General features: G+C 41.5%; 1 protein-coding gene and 1 long non-coding RNA gene across 5 annotated transcripts in view; one reads left to right on the forward strand and one right to left on the reverse strand.

Annotated features, from left to right (window-relative positions):
* Positions 1-25,523, forward strand: part of LOC308577261 — an 85,098-nt gene that overhangs the window by 36,946 nt on the left and 22,629 nt on the right. The window lies entirely within an intron of this gene.
* The window catches only part of PPARG (peroxisome proliferator activated receptor gamma), a 65,624-nt gene that overhangs the window by 9,497 nt on the left and 30,604 nt on the right, over positions 1-25,523 (reverse strand). For 3 of the 4 annotated variants that reach the window (XM_081176850.1, XM_081176853.1, XM_081176852.1), the window contains 4 exons: positions 12,731-12,961; positions 11,845-12,014; positions 10,723-10,861; positions 4,217-4,416 (listed from right to left, as the gene is read on the reverse strand). In XM_081176850.1, the coding sequence (XP_081032976.1) occupies positions 4,217-4,416; positions 10,723-10,861; positions 11,845-12,014; positions 12,731-12,953 (732 nt within the window). In that variant the 5' untranslated portion in view covers positions 12,954-12,961. Of the gene's footprint in view, positions 1-4,216; positions 4,417-10,722; positions 10,862-11,844; positions 12,015-12,730; positions 12,962-16,468; positions 17,040-25,523 lie in introns of those variants that run through there. The other variant, XM_081176851.1, reaches the window with a different exon arrangement.

The raw sequence follows: 25,523 nt of genomic DNA on the forward strand, positions 1-25,523 counted from the left end.
ACAGTCCCAATGGCCAGGGACTTTTTGTAGGACAGTTACACTGATATTTATATATTTCATTTTTGGATCTGAGAAATACTATACCTCATTTCCTTGGTTACGGGACATTTTTAAAATTCAGTTCCCTGTAAATAAATTTTCCCTATACCTTGGGAAGTATGAAGATTCTGCAAGTAGAGACATCTCATTGATTTTCTAAATATCCCCTTCAGCTCTCTAAAGCACTTCAAGACTTATTCTTATCCATCATGCCAGCAGTATAATGAATATTCTGCTGATGTTGAGGGTCTTTCACAAATTCATACAGCCCCTGTAGCTTGTAGATCTTCCGTATAGGGTTACACCCTAAACCACTGATCCTAAATGCACAGAGGAATTTAGTATTCTGAAGTATTGATATGTTTGAAACATTAGGCATGGGAAACATTTAATCTGGGTTTCCACAGACTTACTGAACACTGCAGTACAATGTAATTACAGTATTCTGAATATATTCTTTAAGAATAATTGTGGTTTTTCAACCACTGCTGAAAAATTATTGTGCCTGAGGTTAAACCAGGTACACTCTGTGGTACCTGATCAAAGATGGCTATTTTACATTATGTTTGTGATAATCAAATAAAGAACATGGATATGTAGAACTCATTTGTTCCATTATAATATACTGGGCTTACAGTTACAAATGGTAAAGAGAAGGCACAGCTGCAATACCCACAGCACATTAATTAAACTGGACTGCCAAGTAACTATTTAAAAACCAAGGCTTTCTTATTCACAATTATTCTCATTTATAGACAGCAAGTTGAGTTGCTATTCCAGCAAACTCGAGCAACGTATCATTAATGACATCTGTTCCTATTCACTGCTCTGTTATTTGGATGAAGATATAGATATAAATGTTAGCAACCTATTAAATAAGATGCTCTGTTCTAAGCAGCATGGAAGAAAGATATTTCACAACAGCCAAGAAAATGTTAAATGAATGTTTCAATTCAGTAAGGAAACATGCAGTGCTGGTGTGCTGGTGTAGCAGGAAGATGCAAACTGGTGCAAATTGGAGAGGCTGAAATGGACTCTGTAACTTCAAGTTTATTTTGCCATAGCCAGTGAGAGCAGTACATTCCAGAGAAAGGCTGGTTACTTAGTAATTTTTGACTGCACAAACTACTAGAGCATTACCAATCATTGACATGTGACGCAGATGTGGGCACAATTAAAACGAGGAACATAACTTTAAATTGTGTCCATAGTAAACATTTTGACGTTTTCAGAACACAAAGTCCATTACAGTACAAATAATAATAAAAGTTTTACTCATTATTTACTGAATGAGCGCATTTATTCTTACTATAGTGCTTTTAAAGTGTGCTTGAGAAAGACCATTTTACAGGGGGTTGTCTTTTCATTTATAGTTTTATGCTGGTAAATTCTACCCTGGTGGCAGGTTCTTCAATGTTCAGAGACAAACAAGATCACATGAGCACACCCCATATAAATTGCATGAGCGGTGCATTAGCATGATGTTCAAACACCACAAAGTCACTTACATGGTCCAAATTAACTAGCTCACCTTAGCTCACCAAACACAAGATCACTTGGGCAAACTGAACCCTGAAAGCTTTTGCAAATGTTGCAAAAATAAGTAGGGCTATTAGGGATGTAACAACAGTTCTTCAAAACTGACTACTGTACTTGGGCTCCAGTTGTCAAACTATTTCCTTAGGAACAGTGTGGAAAGGGTTTCTGAGCTGAAAATAAATAATTTTTAAGATGGGGAATAAAGGAGAGTATCAACTAATATTCGAGGTATGCACCACTAAATGTGATGCTCCTTTGAGGTAACGCCAAGTACCCATGGGAGTAGCCAGTATTGATGTTGGGGGGGTGCAGAAACGAGCCCCAAAAGGGCTTTGTCCCCAGGAGCTGGTGCTCCTGGTCTGGTGTCTGTCACAATCAGATTATATGGGGCATAGATTGAATTGCTATGCAAGGGGCAGAATGCAGTCACTGTTAGGCACCAATAAATCCCAACGATTTCAACCAGGAAGATTTAATCTCATGCTAATTCTCCCATTGATTCGGAGGTACAAATAAGCCGAGTTTGGGGTTCTCCCAGTACGTTTCCGAGCACAATTCAAAGTGTTGGTGCTGACCTTTAAAGCCCTAAACGGCCTCGGTCCAGTATACCTGAAGGAGCGTCTCCACCCCCATCAGTCTGCCCGGACGCTGAGGTCCAGCGCCGAGGGCCTTCTGGCGGTTCCCTCACTGCGAGAAGCAAAGCTACAGGGAACCAGGCAGAGGGCCTTCTCGGTAGTGGCGCCCGCCCTGTGGAACGCCCTTCCAGCAGATGTCAAAGCGATAAACAACTACCTGACATTCAGGAGACATCTTAAGGCAGCCCTGTTCAGGGAAGTTTTTAACGTGTGACATTTTACTGTATTTCTGGTTTTCATGGAAGCCGCCCAGAGTGGCTGGGGAGGCCCAGCCAGATGGGCGGGGTATAAATAATAAATTATTATTATTATTATTATTATAAAAAAGCCCCGGACACAAATTTTCACAGCCTTCTAGCAGCTATGGTGGTAATGTATTTAGTGTATACTCTGGAAGTGTATACACTTGTACCTTGGTTTTGGAACAGCTTAGTTCACGAACAACTTGGAACTCGAACGTTGCAAACCTGGAAGTAGGTGTTCCAGTTTGCGAACTTTGCCTCGGAAGCCGAACGTCCGGTGCGGCTTCCGATTGGCTGCAGGACACTCCAAACATTTGGAGGTCGAACGGACATCCGGAACACATTATGTTCAAAAACCAAGATACGACTGTACTCTATTCTGACCAAACTAAGCCTCCTGATTATATTTTCACAAACCCAAGCCTCAATCCTAATTCCTAAAGATACAACTATGACTGCCCAAACAAAATAGTTTTTGAAACCTGATGAAACCCAAGCCAGTTGTCTTGATACTGCAGTTTTTTTGTGGTAAAAGTACTTTGAATATTGCTCAAGAAGAGTTTTCTTGCCAGCAAGGCTTTCCTATACCAAGCTGCAAGCCAATTAAGTACATCTTAAATCAATTAATCACGAGTTTTAATTGCGTCATTGATTGTATTGGTTATACTTGCATAAATCCAAAGTTCGGTTGGGGTGAATGTTCCTTAAGCAATATACTTCCTTTGATTTTAGACCAGGCATAGGCAAACTCGGCCCTCCAGATGTTTTGGGACTACAACTCCCATCATCCCTAGCTAACAGGACCAGTGGTTAGGGATGATGGGAGTTGTAGTCCCAAGCCATCTGGAGGGCCGAGTTTGCCTATGCCTGTTTTAGGCAATGCACCTATGCAGAGCAGTGAGCATTAACTTAGAAAAGGTTTATGTGTGAGAGAAGGGAGAATATGCATCTAGTTTTAAGACAGTGCTTGGCACCTGCAGTTTTACAAAGCACTTGCAGTGAGAAATAACAAGAGCTCCATGAGAGGATAATTTTAATGATGGGTGAAGCTCCAGAGGTAGAAATGCCTGTGCTCTTCTTTTACGTTGAGACAAGAGTGAAGCCTGTTGCAGGCCGGAGCCTTGAGTACCCCACTGGAACAAACACAGCACCTCAGATCGCAAATGGAGCAGTCCTTTTACAGATTTTCCTCAGTAAAATAAAACCTCTCTTGTGAGGAAAAAGACATGAGCTGACTCAAGGTGCACAATTTGAAGAAAGAATAAATGTTGGATTTTAGTATAAAGTGTTACACTCTGCAAAAGTCTGGCGGCAGTACCAGCATGAATCACAAGGAAGGAAGGCCAGAAGCGACATCTGCCTAGGAATGGATCTTTAGGGACCTGGTCTGTATAGGCAGCATACGATGCTCAGGATGTTTGAAATAAGTATTACAGCATCTTCTCTACTGGATAGCCCTGCTGGATTAATGTGGGAGATAACCTATGGAAAACAGGGTGACGGAACAGGAAGAAGTGGGGCTCAGCAAGTCCAAAAAGGTTATGCTGACCTTCGCATTCTTGTACTGCATTCAAATATTTTATTAGGTTATTCAAATAATGTTTACTTATCCTATCTAAAAACATTTCCTGTGTTTCCTAGCTTGAAAGATGTAATTGCCAAATGCAGGAGGCTTTAAAAACAAACTAACATAAAATACTGATCCGTTAGTATGGTAAATCATTTGCCCGAAAAAGAGAATAGGAAGCAGAGAGAACTAACCGATTTGTCTGTTGCCTTTCCTGTCAAGATCGCCCTCGCCTTGGCTTTGGTTAGCGGGAAGGACTTTATGTATGAATCATACAGGAGCTTGGCAAGGGCCCGCAGGTCAGCAGACTCGGGATTTAGCTGGTCGATATCACTTGAAATCTCCGCCAAGAGCTTCTCCTTCTCAGCCTGTGGCATTCGCCCAAACCGGATAGCTGAAGAAAGGAGAGCAGGGAAAGGAAAATGTTACAACAGGAATGAAGCGCAGCTAACATGCAATTGTAAAACTCTTTGCAAATGCTATTTGTATAGGCAAAGTCTCCTTCTACAGCTTTTCAAGATGGATTCTTAAATTAAAAAATGGGGAAAGTGTATTAAAAAGAATGGAAACATATTGATAAACCCATAAAATGTGCAGGCCGTGATAGAGCTTCATAGACCAGTTCCTGAGAGCATCTGGGCTTGGCAACCTGAGATCACAAGCCTGCAACAAGTTGTGTGGTTAATTAGGAAAATTTAGAGGTATTTTGTTCATTCGACTAGGAGCCTGAATAGAGAGGCTCCAATTCATTTCAAGGGCATGTGTATTTGGCAGTTGGGTGTCCAGGTGACTGGTGTTGCCAGCGCCTCATGCTTAGGCTGGCCTTCATCAGAGCCGTCAAACATCAATACATCAGTACCAATAAACAAATTTAAGCCTCTCTGAATCTTAAGCGTCTCTGAAAATAAGTCTCTTGAAAAAAAGGAGGGAAAAGTGGGAGGATGAATTGTGGTCAGGCTGTGGGAGTATGCTAGATTAGACATTTGATAAATGAGGTGTCCAACATTATCTCCCTATACACTGCACAGCAACTTTGCACAGTTTCCAAGGGCCATTTTTATTTATATATTTATTTTTAGTATGTGAGCACTCAACACACCCTTGGTTACATCATGTTGCTGGGTCAGAAGCAGCATTTTCCTCACACCTGGAAAGAGCCTCCGATGGCCCCAAACACAAGGAAAACTTTGATCAGCGGCTTGCTTCAGTGCTTGTCACCGGGGATGGACATTGATTTATTTCCATCATAGTTGGCTTTCAGTGAACCCTGTTCCCAAGAAGGAGCACCTCCTGGATCTCCAGCCATTTCAGTCTGGGTACTGGGTACTCTCCTGGTATGTCCCACAGAGGAACTTACAGTCTTCAAACAAAAACATCCTGAAGATCCCAGGCCACAGAGAGGTTAGGCTGGCCTCAACTAGAGCCAGGGCTTTTTCGGCTGTGGCTCCGATCTGGTGGAACGCTCTGTCACAAGGGACTAGGGCCCTGCGGGACTTGACATCTTTCCGCAGGGCCTGCAAGACAGAGCTGTTCCACCAGGCCTTTGGTAAGGGCACAGCCTGACTCCCTCCTTTGGCAATCTTCACAGAACTCTAGCCCAATGGTTGCCATCAATTTGATTTGAATTAATTTTATAATGGAATGATTTTAGAATGTTGTACAATTTTATTGTTCTTAGCCACCCTGAGCCCGGCTTTGGCTGGGGAGGGCGGGATATAAATAAAATTAATTATTATTATTACTTTGGGGATCAATTCTTCACACCACCATTAGAACAGAATGGGGCCTAGCAGCTCCACAGGGAGCAGAGGCTCTCTTAGTATGGTGTAAATTTAGACATCTTTCTGAAAATATCCCCTCCCTATGATTTCTTCCAATAGAAACCTTTGAATAAATGGCCTACTGATATTTGCTTTGGACTCCAGCATGCAGTATCCTTTCCCCCCTGCACAGACAGCCTATACATTTCATCAGTTGCCAACAACAGTTGCCAGTGAGAAATCATTGTCAAGCTGCCTGACGCTTTGCTATTGGGAGGAATGGTTTACTGCGTATCCTCAAACCTCATACATTACGCCAAAGCCTGCATGTGGAAAATCTCAGCATCCAAATAGGTTGAATTTGTTCTTGCTGGGTGAAATTGTACATGCATTATGTCTGTGATCAAAGTGTTGGATTAAAAGACACAGGAAACCAAAATGTAGCCCTTAGTCTATAGACTAGGGGTGGCTAACCCATGGTCTGTTGGCTATGTCTGGACCCAATAGGGTTTTTGTGGTCACCAAGATCTCTAATATTCTGGCTGAATTGTCCCTCAATGTAGTGCTGCAGAGTGCCCACTGTGGTGTTGTGGGTCATTCACCAGCACTCCAAACCCGGAGCACCTCTGCCTTCTCCCTCTGAAGCACCACCATTGCAAGGAGGTCTTAGTGCTCCAGAAACAGTGAGGAATTGTCAACATGGTGCTACTGTGGAATGTTTTGCAGTTTCAGCTGTATGTATTCTATGTATCGTGAAGAGATGTGTGCTTCCCTTTCTAAAAGTGGCGACGGTATTATTTACAGTCTTCATTTCTACCACACATTTCCATGTACTTAGGCTTTATAGCCCTTAATAGAGCAGGCAACTGACAACCCCTGTGTTCCTAAGCTGCCCTGCTGTGTTTGCCTGCAATAAACTCACAGTAAAGCACATTACACCTTTAACAATCTGAGAATTTCCTAGGTAAGTGCTATAAACCTCAGGTGCTGGAAGTCAGCTTAAGTTGCATTGTGTCATGTGGCTTCCCTTCTCAAGTCATAGAAAGCAACTGTAGATGATGGACAAGATGTGATAGCTAATGGAAAATCCAGACAATCAGGCTATCACCCTAAAATGGCAAGTTCTCGTATGGAAAAATATGGTCAGGTTAAAATTATGTTGTATTTAACAATATATTCAGGTTTGTTAGGAATATGAATAAGAGTTTTGGCACAGCTGAGTTGAAAATTTGTTAGAACTTTCCCGTTGTTTATAAATAGTAATGAATATCATTTATTTTAGTCAATAACTAGTAGTTTCAATGCTACACTATTTCTGAACACCCAGTGGAATTGATACGTTAATCCAGGCTTCCTCAACCTTGGCCCTCCAGAAGTTTTGAGACTACAATTCCCATCATCCCTAACCACTGGTCCTGCTAGCTAGGGATCATGGGAGTTGTGGGCCAAAAACATCTGGAGGGCCGAGGTTGAGGAAGCCTGCGTTAATCCATACAAATGTAGGAAAGTCTGATCTTTTATGATTTTATCATTTTATTAATAGTGTGATGTTGTGGTCAGTTCTTGCACTGAAAATCTGAGGTAGCACATTTATCAGTATCTTTGTAACTCCGAATAGTGAAGTCACAAACAATTTACACAGTGTTTGCTCTTCCTAGCAAAAACATACAATAAATGGGAAGCATGTGAGGAGAAAGTTAACCTGTTGGATTACTAGCTAGCATGAAATGGGAGGCGTATTTATCAGTGAGGGTGGCATTTGGTATTACAAAAGGCACAGGCCTGTAGCTGAAAATGGCAATCCATTGTCAAGTACTGTACTTTCCCTTTTCATGTAACATAAAACTTACTCCAGTATTATTATGCTGTGTTTCTTCTTGTCCTTTGACAGCAGCAGCTAAAGTTCTGGTTTAGGGACAAGGATAAGTAAGTTGTACGACAGTGTTTGCATGTCACAGTAATAGTACTTAAAAGTTTACCATGAATGCACAGAAGGCTCCCGCTTTGTTCTTGCCCTCTAGCAAACAAGGGAAACACATAATAATCCCTGTTATATACAAACAAGAGATCACAGTTTCTTGTACTGATAATAAACTACCATGCTGAGCCAAGGTTTGCTCTTGGCTTTCCGGTCACAGCCTGCTTGGAGTGAAACAAACCACAATCCCTGGCTCAGACATAACACTAAACCAGGGATTGTGCTATGTTTTCTTTGCCGGCTAGAGGAGGAGGAGGAGGAGGAGGAACAGTGGTATGATCTCTCCATGCAAAGTGGGCCACTACAGGGGAGTGGAGACGGGGTAACTTGAAACAGGATTGCAGATCCTCACAGCAGCCACATGACTTGCTTAACAGCTAGCTTTGTCTGGAGTAATATTATACGCCATGGGTTGTAGTCAACTAATGTTTATTAAGAGTAGACTCATTAAAAATAATTGACCTAAGTTAGAAATGGCCCCTGTTGTCAGTGGGTATGCCCTGATTAATAGTTAGCTAACTAGATAAAGGTAAAGGACCCCTGGGCAGTTAGGTCCAGTCGAATTCGACTATGGGATGCGGTGCTCATCTCTGATTTCAGGCTGAAAGACCTGGCATTTGTCCATAGACAGCTTTTTCGGGTCATGTGGCCAGCATGACAAAACCACTTCTGGCGGAACGGGACACCGTGACGGAAACCAGAGCGCATGGAAACTCTGTTTACCTTCCCACCACAGTGGTACCTATTTATCTACTCACGCTGGTATGCTTTTGAACTGCTGACTACCACCCTTAAGCTCTAGTCTACCCTGACAGACAATATACTGATCAGGATGGGCTTGTGTTGGCAGTTGTGGTGAGCTGTGAATTCAGCAGCTACATGTCTGTCTCCTTTGGTTCAATGATACATGGGTGTAGACAGCAGAAGGAGGGCAGGCATCAGACTAAACTTCACCAGATGGTAGAACAATGATAATGACAATACACTGGATGATGCAGAAAGCTTATCCTATATTCAAGGGAAACATCAGCACCTAGTTCCCACTCACAATGATGAAGAAACAGCCTAGATCTCCAGTCCACACTGAAAAACAGGGAGCTATAAGACAGCTGCAAGAATTGGTAGATCATACCAAGGAGACGGAGATATAAAACTACTGCCAAATCTTTTAAAGAATTGCTACATTTTTCATTCTGATTCCTAGTATGAAGCATAGGTTTCAGCGGGAGTCACTGTAATTTGGTTTTATCTTTTAAAAGCTTTTCTTAACAAGAGTGGAAGTCTAAGAAGTTCTACAAAAATATTTGCGAAGGTTTTTGTCCTTAAAAAAACAAAACAAAATCATATTTGAGAGAATATTTATCATAACAATTTGTTTGTTGGTATTAGCATACCAAATTAAGATTTCCTTTTGGCGTCAGCAAACTGCATTTTATTATGAGAATAACAAAAACCACACTGACTATATTTTCCCAGTCATGCCTGCAATTCTTTTCTCTTTGAATTACATAAGTCTTTATGTTATGACATTCTATTCCTGTTTTCATCTGGCTTTGCCAAGGAAAGTCTCCAGAATCTTCATTATAATTTATTCTCTCAAGGATTCTGATGTTAGGTATTTTCACATGAATTTATGAAGATAACCTTAAAGGACAGAGAGGATGTATTTTAAAATGTCCTGCGTCAGCACACTAAGTCTTGGCTTGGACCTCACACAACAATAAAGACTAAGCTATCTAAAACTGTGGTCATTAAGTGTGGGAGTAGAAGACCACCATCTTTCCAGATGTTGTCAGTCTCCAACGCCCATCAACTTTAGCTAACTAGGCCAATGGTCAAGGATGATGAGAGTTGTAGTTCAGCAGTATCTGGAAGACCACATGTTGCTCACTGTGGGAACGGAAGATTTTCAACACATAATAGTGGGGGTGGAGGCAGAGAAGGTGCTCAAGTCCTTTCCCACCCACCACTTTTCTACAACTCCCCAAATCAATTTTTCCCCACAGACTTCCATACTCAAATTTACAGCTATATGTGATAGAATTTGAGGCACCGATGACAAATAGTCCACTGCTCATGTAGCATATTTTCTTTTATCCAAATGTGTGGTACCTGTGCTGTCCATTTATTTTTTTTAGTAACCTCTATATTCCATGTATTAGATTGGAAACAGAAGGATACAGCTTATTTCTAAATGTATGCCTGAAATACGACGATGCAATAACAACAGAAAACAGCAGTAGTGATGGGAACTTAAAGAATGATAAATATTGCTTGTGTACAACAGGCACGGCACATAAATAACAGCATATCGCTGACAAATGCAGATCTCAACCAGCTGTTTGGCTTGGTGAACATGTTTCTTCTTCTTTCTGGAAGGAACTTTGTGCTTGGGCTGCTGTGTGAAGTAGCACTTAATGGTCCTGCTTCAGTTTTTGTGATTGCTGGGTTTCAAACACAGCTCCAGTAACCACAGTGGGAGTGTATCCTAGGAGCAACACTTCACATCATACTCTTCCCTACTCAAAGCTCTATCTGTGGGGTCACATAGAAACTATTTGCCTGTGTGAACTGGCCCTTGGGCTCTCTTTATTTACAGCCATACACCTAAGTTTGTACACGTAGCTTGTGGGTACTTCGGGATTCATTACTGTTGCTTGAGGCTCAAATGTCTTCAGTGGTGTGCGAAGTGCCTTCCATCAGCTTCAGCTGTGGGTCCAGCTATACCCTTATCTGGACAGGGATAACCTAACTTGTCCTGTCTATGTTCTGGCAACCTCAAGGTTAGATTACTGCAATGTGTTTTACATGGGGCTGCCTTTGAAGATGGTTTGGAAACTGCAGGTGACACAACTTGTTTATACATCAAAACATGTCATAATGCCAAACTACTGGAAGAAGAAGAAGAAGAAGAAGAAGAAGAAGAAGAAGAAGAAGAAGAAGAAGAAAGCAATATTCTCACCATTATGTGACATTCCAACTGCAAGGCATTTCTGGAATCTGCAGTACTGACATTTATTTCTGCTTTTCTTATGAATGCGACAGTTGAGATCACACCGATCATAGATTAACTTTAGCCGGATTGTTCTGCGAAAGAAACCCTTCAATGGGCGTGAAGGAATGGGGAGAAAATATTAGTTATAAGGAGTCTTCCACTGCTTCCTGCCTTATCTGTAAAAATGAACATCTATCCATTTATTCTGGAGATACCTGTGCCACAATATGTAAGGGGAAATTATTCACATTACAAACAACAACCCATTGCTCAGAAGTTCAAACAGAAGAGCAAAGTATTTTATAAAATATATTTACTTAAAATAAGGTTGTCTTGGTTTCAATGGATGTTTCCATCAGTGTTTTTTTCCTGGGGGGATGCAGGGGGATACATACCCCTAAAGATTTTGTGTATCTAAGTTTGGCCTCATTGAGGGGCAGTATTTCAATATGAGTAGGAAAATGAGAGTACCCCGAAACAGTTTTTTTAAAGCACTGATTACCATCACAAGCATGCAGGCTTGGAGGTAGCTATGATTTACACAACTACAAGTTACGAACTTGTTACATGTAGGATAGTAGAAAAATATTGACTTTAGGTGTAACAATTGTTTATTTTATTGATTGTAACTTTGCAAAAATAATATCCTAAATAGTAATTTGGAGAAACCTATTTTTTAAAAAATATTTACAGCGCTGTTTTAAAGAAATGCATTTCTGTAATTTGAAAGACTATGTATGACAAAAAATTTTTTTATAGCTTGAACAGCTTTGGACGTCTTGTGAGAAGTGTGATTTCTGTTTATTTGGCGGCCCTTGACTGTATGAGAGACACTCTCCTATTTCTGTTGAACTCCTACCTGAAGATGCATTTTGTCTCCTTAGAATATTACGATTCAGCTTCCAGGATAAATGGAAGGCATTTCTAGTTGAAATCAGCTTAGAACAGATAAAACATGTGAAAGTTCCATGTCCTGTTCACTCATCAGAAGCTGTGTGATCTCGCATCTCAGATCATGGCAAAGGAATAAATGTTTTGAAATGATAGAAAACTTTTTAAAAGGGACAAATTTTACTGAAGACTGCCTACCTTGCAGCCTTCACATGCATGCACTCCGTAATGGAATCCAGACGCTTTGTCTCCGCAAACCCTGCATTCAATAGCCATTAGAGAATTGGAGGTCTCTTCATGAGGTTTATTGTACATCTGCACTTTTTCTGAGAAGTATGGTGGAGAAGGAGGCTCCATCTTGATTTCATCTGAACAAGAGAAAGAGTTTTAAAGGGGAATTAACTGTAATCTTGAAATGCTTGTCAACATAGGCAAAACTGGCAACAGATCTATCTAGTTACAATCAGCAATCAATAAATTAAATGTACCTATGAAGCAGCCACATCTAGCAAAGGGCTATGGAGAAGGTATTAGGTCAACAGCCTGAACTATGAGCTGGGAATGTGTGGGGCAAATATCATTTCAGTCATTAACTCAGTGGCATGTCTTGAACAAACCACTGGCCAGGTCAGGTGTCATAACCAAATCATGGTTTCGCCCTCAGACTCACACACCCATTTCTTCCTCTATCTTCTCCTTTCCACTCCGATCGTAAACATCTTGGCTGACAATTTGTACAGCCTAGATGTTACAGCAAAGTACAGCTGCAGTAATCATAGTTTGCTGCGACATGCAACCTGGAAAATTTTTAATTGCCACAAATCATAGTTGGCCTCTAAACCAGAACTGGATATCTCATTCAAACAGTGGTTTCAACTGAGGTAAACATACAGGGTTGTAGGCCTGATCAGAATAAAGACATCCTAGTTATATACATTTATATAAAAATGTAAATAGACTATATACTATGTTTAGTTTAAACAAAAGGGGAGAGCTTTATGTTTCAGATACACTATTGAAAAGGAAAGATCCATAAACCCTTCCCAATGGCTAAAAGGAACCAAACATTTGAAATCTGACATACTCTGGCATTCTTGAAACTTCACGTCGTATTTATAGTCAACAGTCATCTGGTCAGTTCTTGTGAGAGGAGAAAGGTCCTCATAATGTTGTGAAGAAAGGCTTGAAAAATCAACTGTAGTGAAAGGCTTTATATCAAAGGAATGCGAGTGTTCATCCATCCCAGAGAAGTCCACTGGGCTAATTCCAAAGTTCATGGGCCAAAACGGCATTTCTGTATCAACCATTGTAAACCCTGAAACGAAAGAGAGATGAATGAGAGATTTTTTGGGGTGGGACTACATGAATATAGTCCCTTAATTAAACATGGTCAACATAAAATCAATGTAGTGGGAAAACAGTAGTAGTAAAAAGAAGATGAGCAAAATGGATGCACAGAAAGTAGGGATGGATGGATATATCAATTTCAGCTTCTAATGTTTTCAGTTTTAACGTCCAGGTCTCTGCATTTGCATATCAGAAGTACTCATGAAAATTCATCAGTGAATTTCTACTAATATACACATATTGGTACGCAGGTTTGCCTAACATACACATTTCTGCAAAGCAATTTCCTCTAATATAGTACGTTAGAATAATAGAATCATAGAGTTGGAAGGGATCCTGAGGATCATCTAGTCCAACCCGCTTGTTATTATTTTCAGTAATATATAGCTTTTGACGCATACTTTACTCTAGCATATGCGTTTTTGTTGACGTTACTTGGCGATCTGCATTGCAAAATTTGAAGACATGCAAATTTCAAAGGATGGCTGTTTTTCAGTTTGCATATTGCCTCAGAAAGTGTGGATTAATTAGGTTCCCTTTTAAATGCAAACATAATTAAATTTATTCCCCACCCCAACAGATAAATAGATGAAATCAAAATAGAAAGTCCATGTTCCAAAGTGAGATACTTTGGTACGCGCACGTGCGCGCGCGCGCGCACACACACACACACACACACACACAAACAAACAACAGATGACCATGCCAGATGTGTAATAGCTTTTGAAACAACCCACATTTGCAAAGGCAAGTTTACCACGCAGCTTGGGTAAGAGAGCACTGTTTAAGAAACGAGTCAAAAGCATACATAGGACATAATAAGCAGTTGTTCTTTGGATCCCAGCCAACATTTGTGCCCTGAAAGTTGCCAATCCACAGCTAACCAAAAACAGAGAACATAGCAAGGCAAAAACACAACTTTGGTTTTCGCAAGCTCAAAAAGTAAGAGGCATAGAAACCCTGAGGGAAACTTGCTGCATCATTCCATTGAATAAAATGTGAGGTTCTGAGTGATATATTGCTGTTCTTTAAAAACAAAATGTACTTTTGCAAAAAGCCCATGCCTCAAAATAGGACTGGTTAGGAGAACTTATTTTTATTATCTCTAGTTTTTATTCTGACTTGGATGGTTTTAATTTATCTGCTGTATAATCTCTTTTTTCCCTCTGGTAGCAGGGCTGGAAATCCCCCTTCCCCTGCCTGCCTGAGACAGTGATGAGGCACCTCATCGCAGAATACCTTGCTGGGCTAGATGAGGCTGCCTCATATGTTTCACTACTGGCATGAGAAAAGACACATAATTTTTCTAGCCACCTAGCAAAAGAATCTCCAAATTGATGCAGTAAATCTGGAACAATACCAAACCTTGATGAAAAATAAAATAAAATAAAATAATCAGGGAATTGCAAAAGGAAATGGTTACACTGCGTCCTACTTAACAATAATAAAAGCAAGCATTTATATAGTGAATGTGTGGAGAAACTTTGGTCCTCCAGAATCTTCTGAACTACAGTCATACCTCAGGTTGCGAACATGATCCGTGCGGGAGGCACGTTCGCAACCCACAGCGCCGCGTCTGCACACATGCGTGACACGATTCTGCGCATGATGTCATTTTGTGTTTCTGCGCATGTGCGAGTGCTGAAACCTGGAAGTAACCTGTTCCGGCACTTCCGGGTTTGGCGTGGTCTGCAACCCGAAAACGCGCAACCCAAGGTATGACTGTACTGCAATTCAGATACCTCAGGGGGCTCAACAGTTCCCCACACCTGATATGTGTGCATTTCAAGCACATTTACCACACAATCCTTACCATTCCTACTTAGACATAAGTCCTACTGAATTCACTGGGGCATACTTCTACATCAGTGGGGTTAGAATGGCAGCTTAAGTACTTCTCAGGAACGCTTACAAGAAGTCTGCAACGTAGTCCAGAATAAATATATAACATTGAAAAGGGTACAGGCTGAGACCACCTAGATGGTTTTCTGAACATACACACTTTACCACTGTAACACCATCATCATTATTAAATGTATATACATCCCTTCATCAAAAGATCTCCGGGTGGTTTACAGAATAAATTGCAAGACAAAACACAAGTAAATAATTAAACCAAAACAACAAAACAATAACACCCCACTCCCCACAGACACATTTAAAAGGCTGCAGAATATTAATCAGCCTAGTTGAAGAGGAATGTTTTTGCCTGGTGCCTAAAAATATGAAGACCCCAGGCAAACCCCCTGGCAGGGGTGCCAACTTGAATAAAATATCAGGGGACCCAGGCAAGCCCCACCTCACATAATCAATCACACATATCAATTGAATGGCAATGCCCATCAACATCGGGAGCCCGTCCCCTCAAATATTTTATGGGGGGGGGGGCAAAGGGACCTCAACCCCTAGGAGTTGAATTAGAACCACAAAATACCCAAGATTAGAACTAATCTTGTAAAAAAGGAGTAAAAGAAGTAAAAAAGAGAGGCTTACTTAAGCTTGGGTATTTCATTTGAACTTGGGACCTGTTGGCATGTGTGGACTTTACACCTTTATGTAATAAAAAGCTGTCTGACTCTGTTTACTTTGAACCAGCTAACACCACTATGTCTTTTTCTAAGCAGCTTTTGGCGAGAAAGACAGCAATATTTTATCATGTATAACGTTATAAGAATAAGGAGGAGAGGCTTGTGTCAACTTTTAACTTCCTCTGTGACATATGCAAACATTTCACAGTAGCTGGTGCCACTGCTAAGGCAGCAGATGTCCTCTGTGACCTGGGTGAGTCTGGGCATGCCTTTAAGTTTGCAATCCTAAGCATACGACTTTGGAAATAAACTCCCCTGAAACCAATGGGATTTTCTTCTGAGTAAACATGTCTAGGAGAAAGTTGGAAAAATACTGTTGTTTTGCTTTTTAAAAGCGATTACAACACACTTTATTCGGTTTAAAGTCCTGAACATATAGGTCAGGCAAACTTGGCCCTCCAGATGTTTTGGGACTACAACTCCCATCATCCCTAGCTAACAGGACCAGTGGTCAGGGATGATGGGAACTGTAGTCTCAAAACATCTGGAGGGAAGAGTTTGCCTGTGCCTAGTATAGGTTATACTTTTGAGTCAAAAGTTTTGACTGGTGGTACTCTTGTTCAGCAAAGATGGCTTGACTAATTCTAGAACATTCTAAAGCAAAACTGGAGTAGGAGCTCAAAGAAGCAGGAGGGGTGAAAGGATTCCTTGCAAAGCAGTAACTTAAAGCGATTTTACAGCCACTCCCCATCTCTTTAGAGCCTAGAAATTATGCAGTTCTGTGAAGCGGACTTCTTTAGTTGAGAATTTTCAATATCTTCACAAAACTCTTTGAGGAAAAGCCATGAAATAAAGTCAGTTTAACTTTGTGGGAAGATGGGGATGGAGTCCTGTGAGCTGCACTGCCACCTTGTCCACAAACATCAAAGCACTACTATTTGATTTACTGCATCCTGGAAGCCATCCATGTTGGGATCCATCATCTGCTGCTCCATCACAACCACACTTTTCTTCTCAGCCATTGCAAGAGTCCCATATTGATGCAACACAGCTTGTCCAAATGTCACAGAGATTTGCCATTGTGGTCAGGTGTTTGCTTGAAGTAGGACATTTATGGAATCTTAAGGTAAGACATTCACTCACTCACTCACTCACTCACTCACTCACTCACTCACCCATAAGCATTTCTAAGCTGCTTAATCACACAAAGGAGGGATCAGTTCAAGAGCCCTTCTTTGCCTGTAACTCTACTTCACTAGGAGCACGTTGGTGGGTGGAACCATTGCTGCTGGCCCCCCAGACCTCAAACAGTTCAGAATATAGCTACTGTCTAAAATTAATTGTTGACTGGGACTTTAAGCTATAGGTTTAACATTCTCAGACCACAATCTGAAAAACAAACAATTATCTGTGATGATGGATGGAAAGCAATCTGGACCACCACATCCTTTTGGCCAAGTTTCAAGTATTCAGTGAGAAAATTTTGTCCGATACCAAAATTATGGCCAAAGGTTTGCAGCCTCCTTGTGCCAGAAAATGCAATGAACTAGAAATGAGTACAGCTAGTCAAGCAGCCCGGTGTCATTAAACATGATGGCATTGTGGCGCAGCAGGTAGCTGCAATGGTGCAAACGAACTAGAGTGTCAATAATACAGACACATATCAGAAAAAAATCTGGAAATTATCTAGAAATAAAATTAGAATGTGCATTTATTTAAAATGCATAAAATACTTGGAACGTGGACGGTATCATAATGGGATCATCTAGGTGCCTGCAGCAATTTATATGACTAGAAATTACTGCAAGTAATTTACTGAGCACAGTATTATATCAAAATAAAAAGGAACACCTTGTTCTTTAAAAACACTGCAGGCTTTATTCAGCAATGCACTAAAGCAACAGTTATTATGCTTGCTAATCATCCAAAAGCTTATACGTAAATAGATGAAGGAACATCAAAACTAGTAGCTGGCTAGATAAAATGTAACAAATGATTAACACAATGTAGAAATGGAGACTTAACTGGAGATATAGATAATGGGTGTGAAAAACTAATTTCTCTGGAAATGTTTCAGGCACCTGGTTCTCTAAAAATTAGATGCCACCCAATATTTTTAAACAATTATTTGGCTCCATGCAGGATTAGAACTTAAATAAACAATAATAATAATACTGGCTCCTGAAATTGGAGTCCTGGTTTCTAATAATCTGAAGGGTCTTTTCCCCCTCCAACTGCCAAAGGGTAATAGAAATTGTCTTGCAAAAGTATCCCGCCACTGAATGTACAGAGACAGTTTAAGATGAGCACACACCCTAAAATTGCCATAAACCACTTAGAGGTTTTATAAACAGCTTACAATCAATTTTCCTACATTCAGGCGGTATGTAAATATTGTTAAATAAGTGAAGAATTAAGAAAAACAGATACGTAGTAAACAACAAAATTCTTAGTGGTTTATAGGGATGAGCATTGTAACAGAGAAGCAGTTAAAAGTGTTCTATAGGAACAACTAATATTTGCACACATACACAAAAACCTAATGAAGATATTTGACATTTGCTTGGATGAGTTGTCAGCTTTCATCCCCAGTGTTGTTTCTAATATTATAGTTTACACAGAATTTCTAGTGTCCTGAATAGTAGGATTAGGATCAGGGCATATTGGCCATGAACTTTTAAAGTTCTCTCACAAGGAGCTTTAGGAGGGGGGAAAGACACACTTTCTCATTCGCAACAGTTTGCATTGTGATGTCTATATATTTCTTGTGAATTAGCCTGATCTAATTCATTTGTTGTGAATTAGCCTGGGGAAAGGGTGATTTATAAATATTTTAAATAAATAAAAGAATCATGACTAAGAGATCACCATGGTACCAACCTCTCCCCCCCCCCAATCCCTGTTCACAAATTACCGGTACCCTATAAACCATGCTTACTCTCTGTTAACCTGAATGGCTTGCTGCACTGCATTCTAGACATTTCCTCCCTAAAACAGATGAAAATACTGTACAGAATGTTGTTCCTAGACCTGTTACAAAGAAGCAGACACAACATCCTGATTTAATACTTGTTTTTACAAAACCTGTAAAGGAAAATTTACAAAAAAAGGAAATTCCTAGAGATACAACTAGGCAAAAAGAGAGAGAATATAATAAGGACGGGTATATGGTTTTATGTTGATTTTTATTATGACAATGACATACAAACTGTTTTGTTTTTTTTTAAACCATTTGATCAGCACCAGGAAGGCCATGGTGACATAAGGGATAGCCCTGGGGATGGTGAATCGGGAGAGAGGCTGAGGCTGGCTTTCCGCTTCACATCTGTGCTAGCTGCAGGCCAGTACTGTGCTAGTTTCCATTTTGCAGTGCTAGTACCAGACAGCCTATGTACATATCTGCCCTTACACACAGCAGGCCAATAGCATGCTGCAAATATATTTACTATCTTCATAGACTCAAAATTCATATAGTAAAGATAATACCATGTTATAGTAATGTAAATATCATGTAATTGTCATTTGGTAAGAATACAGAATGTATGTATGTATGTATGTATGTATGTATGTATTTAAAATCAGCTTGGAAAACAGGGCATTGCATACTCCTTTCAGTTCCACCCAGCTAGCATGGACCATTATGTATGCATAGTCTGCCTTGTGCCGTGTTGTTGTTTAAGTCTGGTCAACCGCTATGCTCCTGTTTTGCACCGTTTTTTCCTGACTTTCTTCCTATCCATTGCTGTTTTGCTGTGCTGCTGCGGAGTCAGCAGAGGGAGCATAACCAGTGAACTCAGAACACATCTGACCCCATTCAGTTATGCCCTTAAACAGGAAAAGGAGTTCACCGTCAAAGTTCACTGAAGATCAAATTGCAGGTAGTAATCAAAATTAACAGTGTAAAGGAGACAAGTGAGTTTTAATGGGGTTTTTTGCAGTACTTCCTTCATCTTAATTATAATAGATTCATATGACACAACTTATGTATGTGTTTATAGTTCTGCAGATCCTCACCATGTTTACCTGGAAGAAAGTCCCATTGATTGACTTATGCTTCACTCTGAGACCTTGACATTAAAAGCATAGCCTATATTAATCCATAGGCTTAGCATTCCACTGCAAGTCCCCGACTGCAATCTTCAGCCATCCTCTTACCTGTTGTACTTTTGAAGTACAAGTAGCGATGAGCCATATGTAGCACAGTGCCTTTTCTGCGGTAGTTGGCTAAATATTTTCCCCCTCTGTCAACTTGACATTGCCTTCTGAAAACCTTGTCCTGGAACTGGGTGTTAGTGAGTGCATGTTTATCTATTTTGGACTAAATAATTGTTCTGTTTCTCCAACAGCCCTGGGCCTGTACAGGACTGGTGGGTTGTGTTTGGCTTGATGGGTCACACTCACAAATTAAGGATGCTTGACCTAAAGGACTGGCAAAACACTGTTTACTAAAAATATTTTTGGGGGAAGAAACAGCACATGGGTTTTTAATCTGCCCGTTTCATTAATAGCTCATGAACAGCGTGGGAAGGACCATCGTGCAGTAGTACAGCACACAGTTAAACTCCATATGGTAGTGGCCGGCAGAGTACGGCTTCATAATGTGGAGGTCGCTGCTGACAACCAAGAGGGGTGAAGTGGCAGGGAGGTTGGTGTGGTGTGGGCACAGTGGCGGAGCCAATCCAATGTGCCTACACTGAGCCAACCTCCCTGCCACCTCTCCCTTTCCCCTCCCCTCTCTCTCGGTTGCTGGCATCATATGTAAAAAAGAAACACCACTTTCTTGGGTTGATAACCTACTGAACTTTATCTTGTCTGACCACAACTTCAGTTTCTTAGCCATAATTCAGCCCATGACCAACTCCAAGTACCTTTTCAGCACTTTGAAAGTTACATGTGCCCCCCAATAGAAAGAAGAGAGGGAGAGGGCATCTTTTACAGATCAAAATATCCAGCTCATCCTGTCCATTACTTGGCATAGATCATTCACCACAGGAACCAAACAGAAGGGAGGTTGAAATGTGTCTACCAGATTGTCCGAAAACATTTGGAGAACAGTCTCCACCAGTTTGATCACATTGTCCACAAGATAGAGATTTGCCACTGAGCAGAAACTGGAAAGATGCTGGGTCCTGGAAAGCCCTTTTAAGAAGAGGCCTCACAATAGCCTCCTTTCACCACCGGAAGATACAGGTTGAAGCCATGAAAATCTATTTTGCCCAGCAAAGTGGAGAAACAATCAGAGACTACTGATGGTCCTTTAAAGTCTAATTTGTTTTGGGACAGCCTAGGATTAGAGTTCCTTACTTTTGAAATTTTGATCAGGCCCCAGGCTGGACTAGATCAGATGACCAACTATGGGAATATTGCAGCAATCGACCCTAAACTGACTGCATACCATCCAAATGATAACGTCCTGTTTTTCAGCTCTTCAGAAACCTCACAGACAGTTTAAGAGGAAAATTTGTCCCAGAATTTACATATTGCAAAGATAAGCGCAAGATTTGCCAGATAAGCGCAAGATTTGCTAGTCAGGTCATTCAAGTCCTAACTAGTACTCCCTACACACAGCCAACACATTCGTTTGCTTTTGAAATAGATGGAGGTCTTTCTTTTCTTTGCAGTCAACATGGAAATCTCTTTTCAGCCAAGGTATGTTATATATATATATATATATATATATATATATATATATATATATATGCTTTAAAAGGAAACATACGTAAGAACATATCATTTTGATCTGACCAGCTGCATTACCACGAAAGTTAATCACGTGTGAGACAGAACTGAATCAGTAAAAGAAGCTTCTTTGTCAGAGAAACAAGCACACATTTGAAGGGAGACAAAATGCTCACTTATTAATTTTATAAATAAGAAAATTCCTTCCAGTAGCACCTTAAAGACCAACTAAGTTAGTTCTTGGTATGAGCTTTCGTGTGCATGCACACTTCTTCAGATACACTGTGTATCTGAAGAAGTGTGCATGCACACGAAAGCTCATACCAAGAACTAACTTAGTTGGTCTTTAAGGTGCTACTGGAAGGAATTTTCTTATTTTGACTATGGCAGACCAACACGGCTACCTATCTGTAATTTTATAAAGCAATTCCAAACATTACATGCAGTTGAACACATTTTTTTTTAAAGAAACACATTAACTTCATCTGTCCATTTACTTTATTGGTATCCTGCTCTTCTTTCAAGAAGTTCAGGGGCAGCATATACAGGGGAATCCCAGTTTATATCCCCATAAGCACCTTTGAAGCAAATTAGGCTCAAATCTACCCAATGGACTTCACTGGTGTAAATTTTATAGTAACTCGTGATGTTATCCTAGTCATTATTGCTTGGGTAGGCACCGTATTTTTCGCCCCATAAGACGCACTTTTTCCCCTCCAAAAATGAAGGGGAAATGTGCCTGCGTCTTATGGGGCGAATGCAGGCTTTCGCTGAAGCCTGGAGAGCGAGGGGGGTCGGTGCGTACCGACCCCTCTCGCTCTCCAGGCTTCAGGAAGCTCTGCGCAACCCTCGGGAGACCGGCTCCGAGGGTTGCGCAGAGCTGCCTGCAATCCCGGGACCAGCGCAGCTCTGCCCGGCCACCGGGAGCCGGGGGAGAAGCTCCGCCCCGCTCCCGGTGGCCCTGCAGAGCTGCCTGCGCTCCTGGGACCAGCGCAGCTCTGCCCGGCCACCGGGAGCCGGGGGAGAAGCTCCGCCCCGCTCCCGGTGGCCCTGCAGAGCTGCCTGCGCTCCTGGGACCAGCGCAGCTCTGCCCGGCCACCGGGAGCCGGGGGAGAAGCTCCGCCCCGCTCCCGGTGGCCCTGCAGAGCTGCCTGCGCTCCTGGGACCAGCGCAGCTCTGCCCGGCCACGGGAGCCGGGGGAGAAGCTCCGCCCCGCTCCCGGTGGCCCTGCAGAGCTGCCTGCGCTCCTGGGACCAGCGCAGCTCTGCCCGGCCACCGGGAGCCGGGGGAGAAGCTCCGCCCCGCTCCCGGTGGCCCTGCAGAGCTGCCTGCGCTCCTGGGACCAGCGCAGCTCTGCGCCGCCATCCCGAGCGGTGCGCTAAGTCCCGCCCCGCTCGGGATGGCGGCACAGAGCTGCCTGCCGTCGCGGGACTGCAGGCAGGTCTACGCCGCCATCCCGAGCGGTGCGCTAAGTCCCGCCCCGCTCGGGATGGCGGCACAGATCTGCCTGCCGTCGCGGGACCGCAGGCAGGTCTACGCCGCCATCCCGAGCGGTGCGCTAAGTCCCGCCCCGCTCGGGATGGCGGCAGAGATCTGCCTGCCATCGCGGGACTGATGCACTTCTCCCCATCGCCAGCCCCACAAGCTCGGGGGACAGCGGGGAGGCAGAGCGTGCCTTCCCACTGTTCCCCAACCTGGTTCTTCCAGCCCCGCACCTGGGGGGGAAATAAAAAATTTTTTCTTTATTTCCCCCCCAAAAAACTAGGTGCGTCTTATGGGCCGGAGCGTCTTATGGGGCGCAAAATACGGTAAGTCTCACTGAACTTTGTGGATTTTCCTATGGGTGTACATTATACAGTGATTTGGCATTCTGCTCCTTACTTTAGAATTCTTTGATATCAAAACAATTCTTGCATTTTCTACAAGTTTACAGGGGCTCAAAAAGTTCAAATAATGCACAATGGTCTAAATTCTGTATTTTGGAAAGAGGAGGTTAAGAGAAAATACATACTTCAAGTCAGAGGTAGGCAGCTTGAAATCCTATGTATTTTGCAAAGACTGAACTCCTATAACACTTACCTTAAGCTCAATGGAACTTACTTCTGAGCGGACATGTATGGGATTGCACTATCATGCTGCTTTAAAATATGTGGAATTTGAATGCTTTGAGCATGTACTGGATGGGTGGTCAGAGATGTAAAAATCTGCTTATCACTCACCTAAGATCAGTTTGTTTTCAAGAAATAAAATGCTATTACTTACAGTTCAGCATCTGGAATAACAAGGTGATAAAAGGAAAACAACCCCACTGCCAAAAGCTACTTACAGTGCAATCCTATCCTTATCTACTCAGAAGTAAGTCCCACAGAATTCAATAAGTTCTTCTCCCAAGCGACTCTGCAATCCTTACTCCATTTTCCCATTAGTATGCATAGGATTACAGCCTTAAAGATATGTTCCATTTGAATGTTCTGTTTAAATACAACTGCTAATTAGTAAATCTTAAAACTGGCCTACACTTTTTAAAAACATAGTTAATTCCAAGCATGTGTTACTAAATATAAGATTTCCATAGCACTAAAGTATCTGTGTTCAATCACACGATCTCCACACTACGGTATAAATGTTGTTAAACCATGCTTGCAAATAGTCACCACTTAGTTGCCTCAAGCAAATGAGTTGCCTTGAGGTAACTAGCACGGCAATTTTTGTAAACCTCAAAAGAGGGAAGCTCTTTTATTGCCTTTTAGGCTGGCTGACTATTTATATTGTGTTTTACAGCAAATTTGCTTATTTTGATTTTGTCATAGCATTTAAATGATCACTACCCACTTTGGGAACATGAATGATGAAGAGTTGTAAATAAACATAACAAACAAACAAACAAACAAACAAACAAACACAGGACTAACTTAGATTGCAGCCCTATACTCATTTACACAGGAGTAAGTACTATTGATCAAACGTATCCATTCTTAAGGAAATCAGCCCTGAGTGCTCACTGGAAGGACAGATCGTGAAGCTGAGGCTCCAATACTTTGGCCACCTCATGAGAAGAGAAGACTCCCTGGAAAAGACCCTGATGTTGGGAAAGATGGAGGGCACAAGGAGAAGGGGACGACAGAGGACAAGATGGTTGGACAGTGTTCTCGAAGCTACAAACATGAGTCTGACCAAACTGTGGGAGGCAGTGGAAGACAGGAGTGCCTGGCGTGCTCTGGTCCATGGGGTCACGAAGAGTCGGACACAACTAAACGACTAAACAACAACAAGTACTATTGAACTCAACAGGGCTTATTTCCATGCAAACAGGATTGTATTGGACAGTATGTGTGGGCAGGCAGACAAGTAAAAGTGTTTGTTTTACTGATTTTGTAATTCTGTGTTAAACTTTATGGATTTTTTTTACAATGGACATGTTTTGGCCTGCAGGTCTCTTATAAGTACAGCACAGATGTCAAAGTATCCTACAGTCATTGTAATACTTTTGTTAGCTACTCAGTCTACATGTGAGGGAAATAATTTGACATAATTAATATTAAGTACTACTTCACCAGTTCTAAACACACCAGATGAACTCCTGATGAAACACGCTTAGGGTTGCGCTGCAAATCATTTCAATATCCTTATCTTTATTTGAAGATTGGCCCCTTTCAGTTTTAAGAGAACTGGCTTCCACATAAGTAGCTCAGGAATTTGGTGTGGTAAACTCAACTCAATAATTAACAAGCTTAAAGATTTTATTTGTTTATGATGGCACAACAGCAGCCTTTATGACTTTACTTTTGGCTATAATTGGCTTGTGGAAGTTACCCAACATGCCTACTTAGGGCTGAACTAAATGAGGTAATACAGATCTATGACCAGATCTCCCAGGTCTATTAAATTTTGGCTAATAGCAGGTGTCCAAGTTAGATCTGGAAAAATGCTATGGCTATGCTAGTGTTATAGTTCCAGGTGCCTGCATCTCCAGACATACATATTTTTTTTTAATCCCCAAGAAATAGTTGTTTCACACATTACATATCAGCAAACATTTGTCTGACACTGAACGTACGCTTCCAAGGAAGCTCTGGCTAACCCTAGCTCCCTGACGATTGTACAAGTATAATACACATATTTTCACAATGCCTGTTTTGTCACATTCTACATTGAAAACATTTTTGTGTGTATGCCTAAAAACATAATGTGTAAAGAAGCCAAAAGTCAAATTTCAAGTCCTAATATGTACTCTTTGGAGCAAAGCCATACTATGATCAGCTAAATTTTAATGTAGGCCCAAACTTGTGGCAGCCATATTTGTTGTCTGTGTGCTGCTCACAC

This window comes from Podarcis bocagei (assembly GCF_964188305.1).
Source record: "Podarcis bocagei genome assembly, chromosome: 2".
NCBI lineage: Eukaryota > Metazoa > Chordata > Lepidosauria > Squamata > Lacertidae > Podarcis > Podarcis bocagei.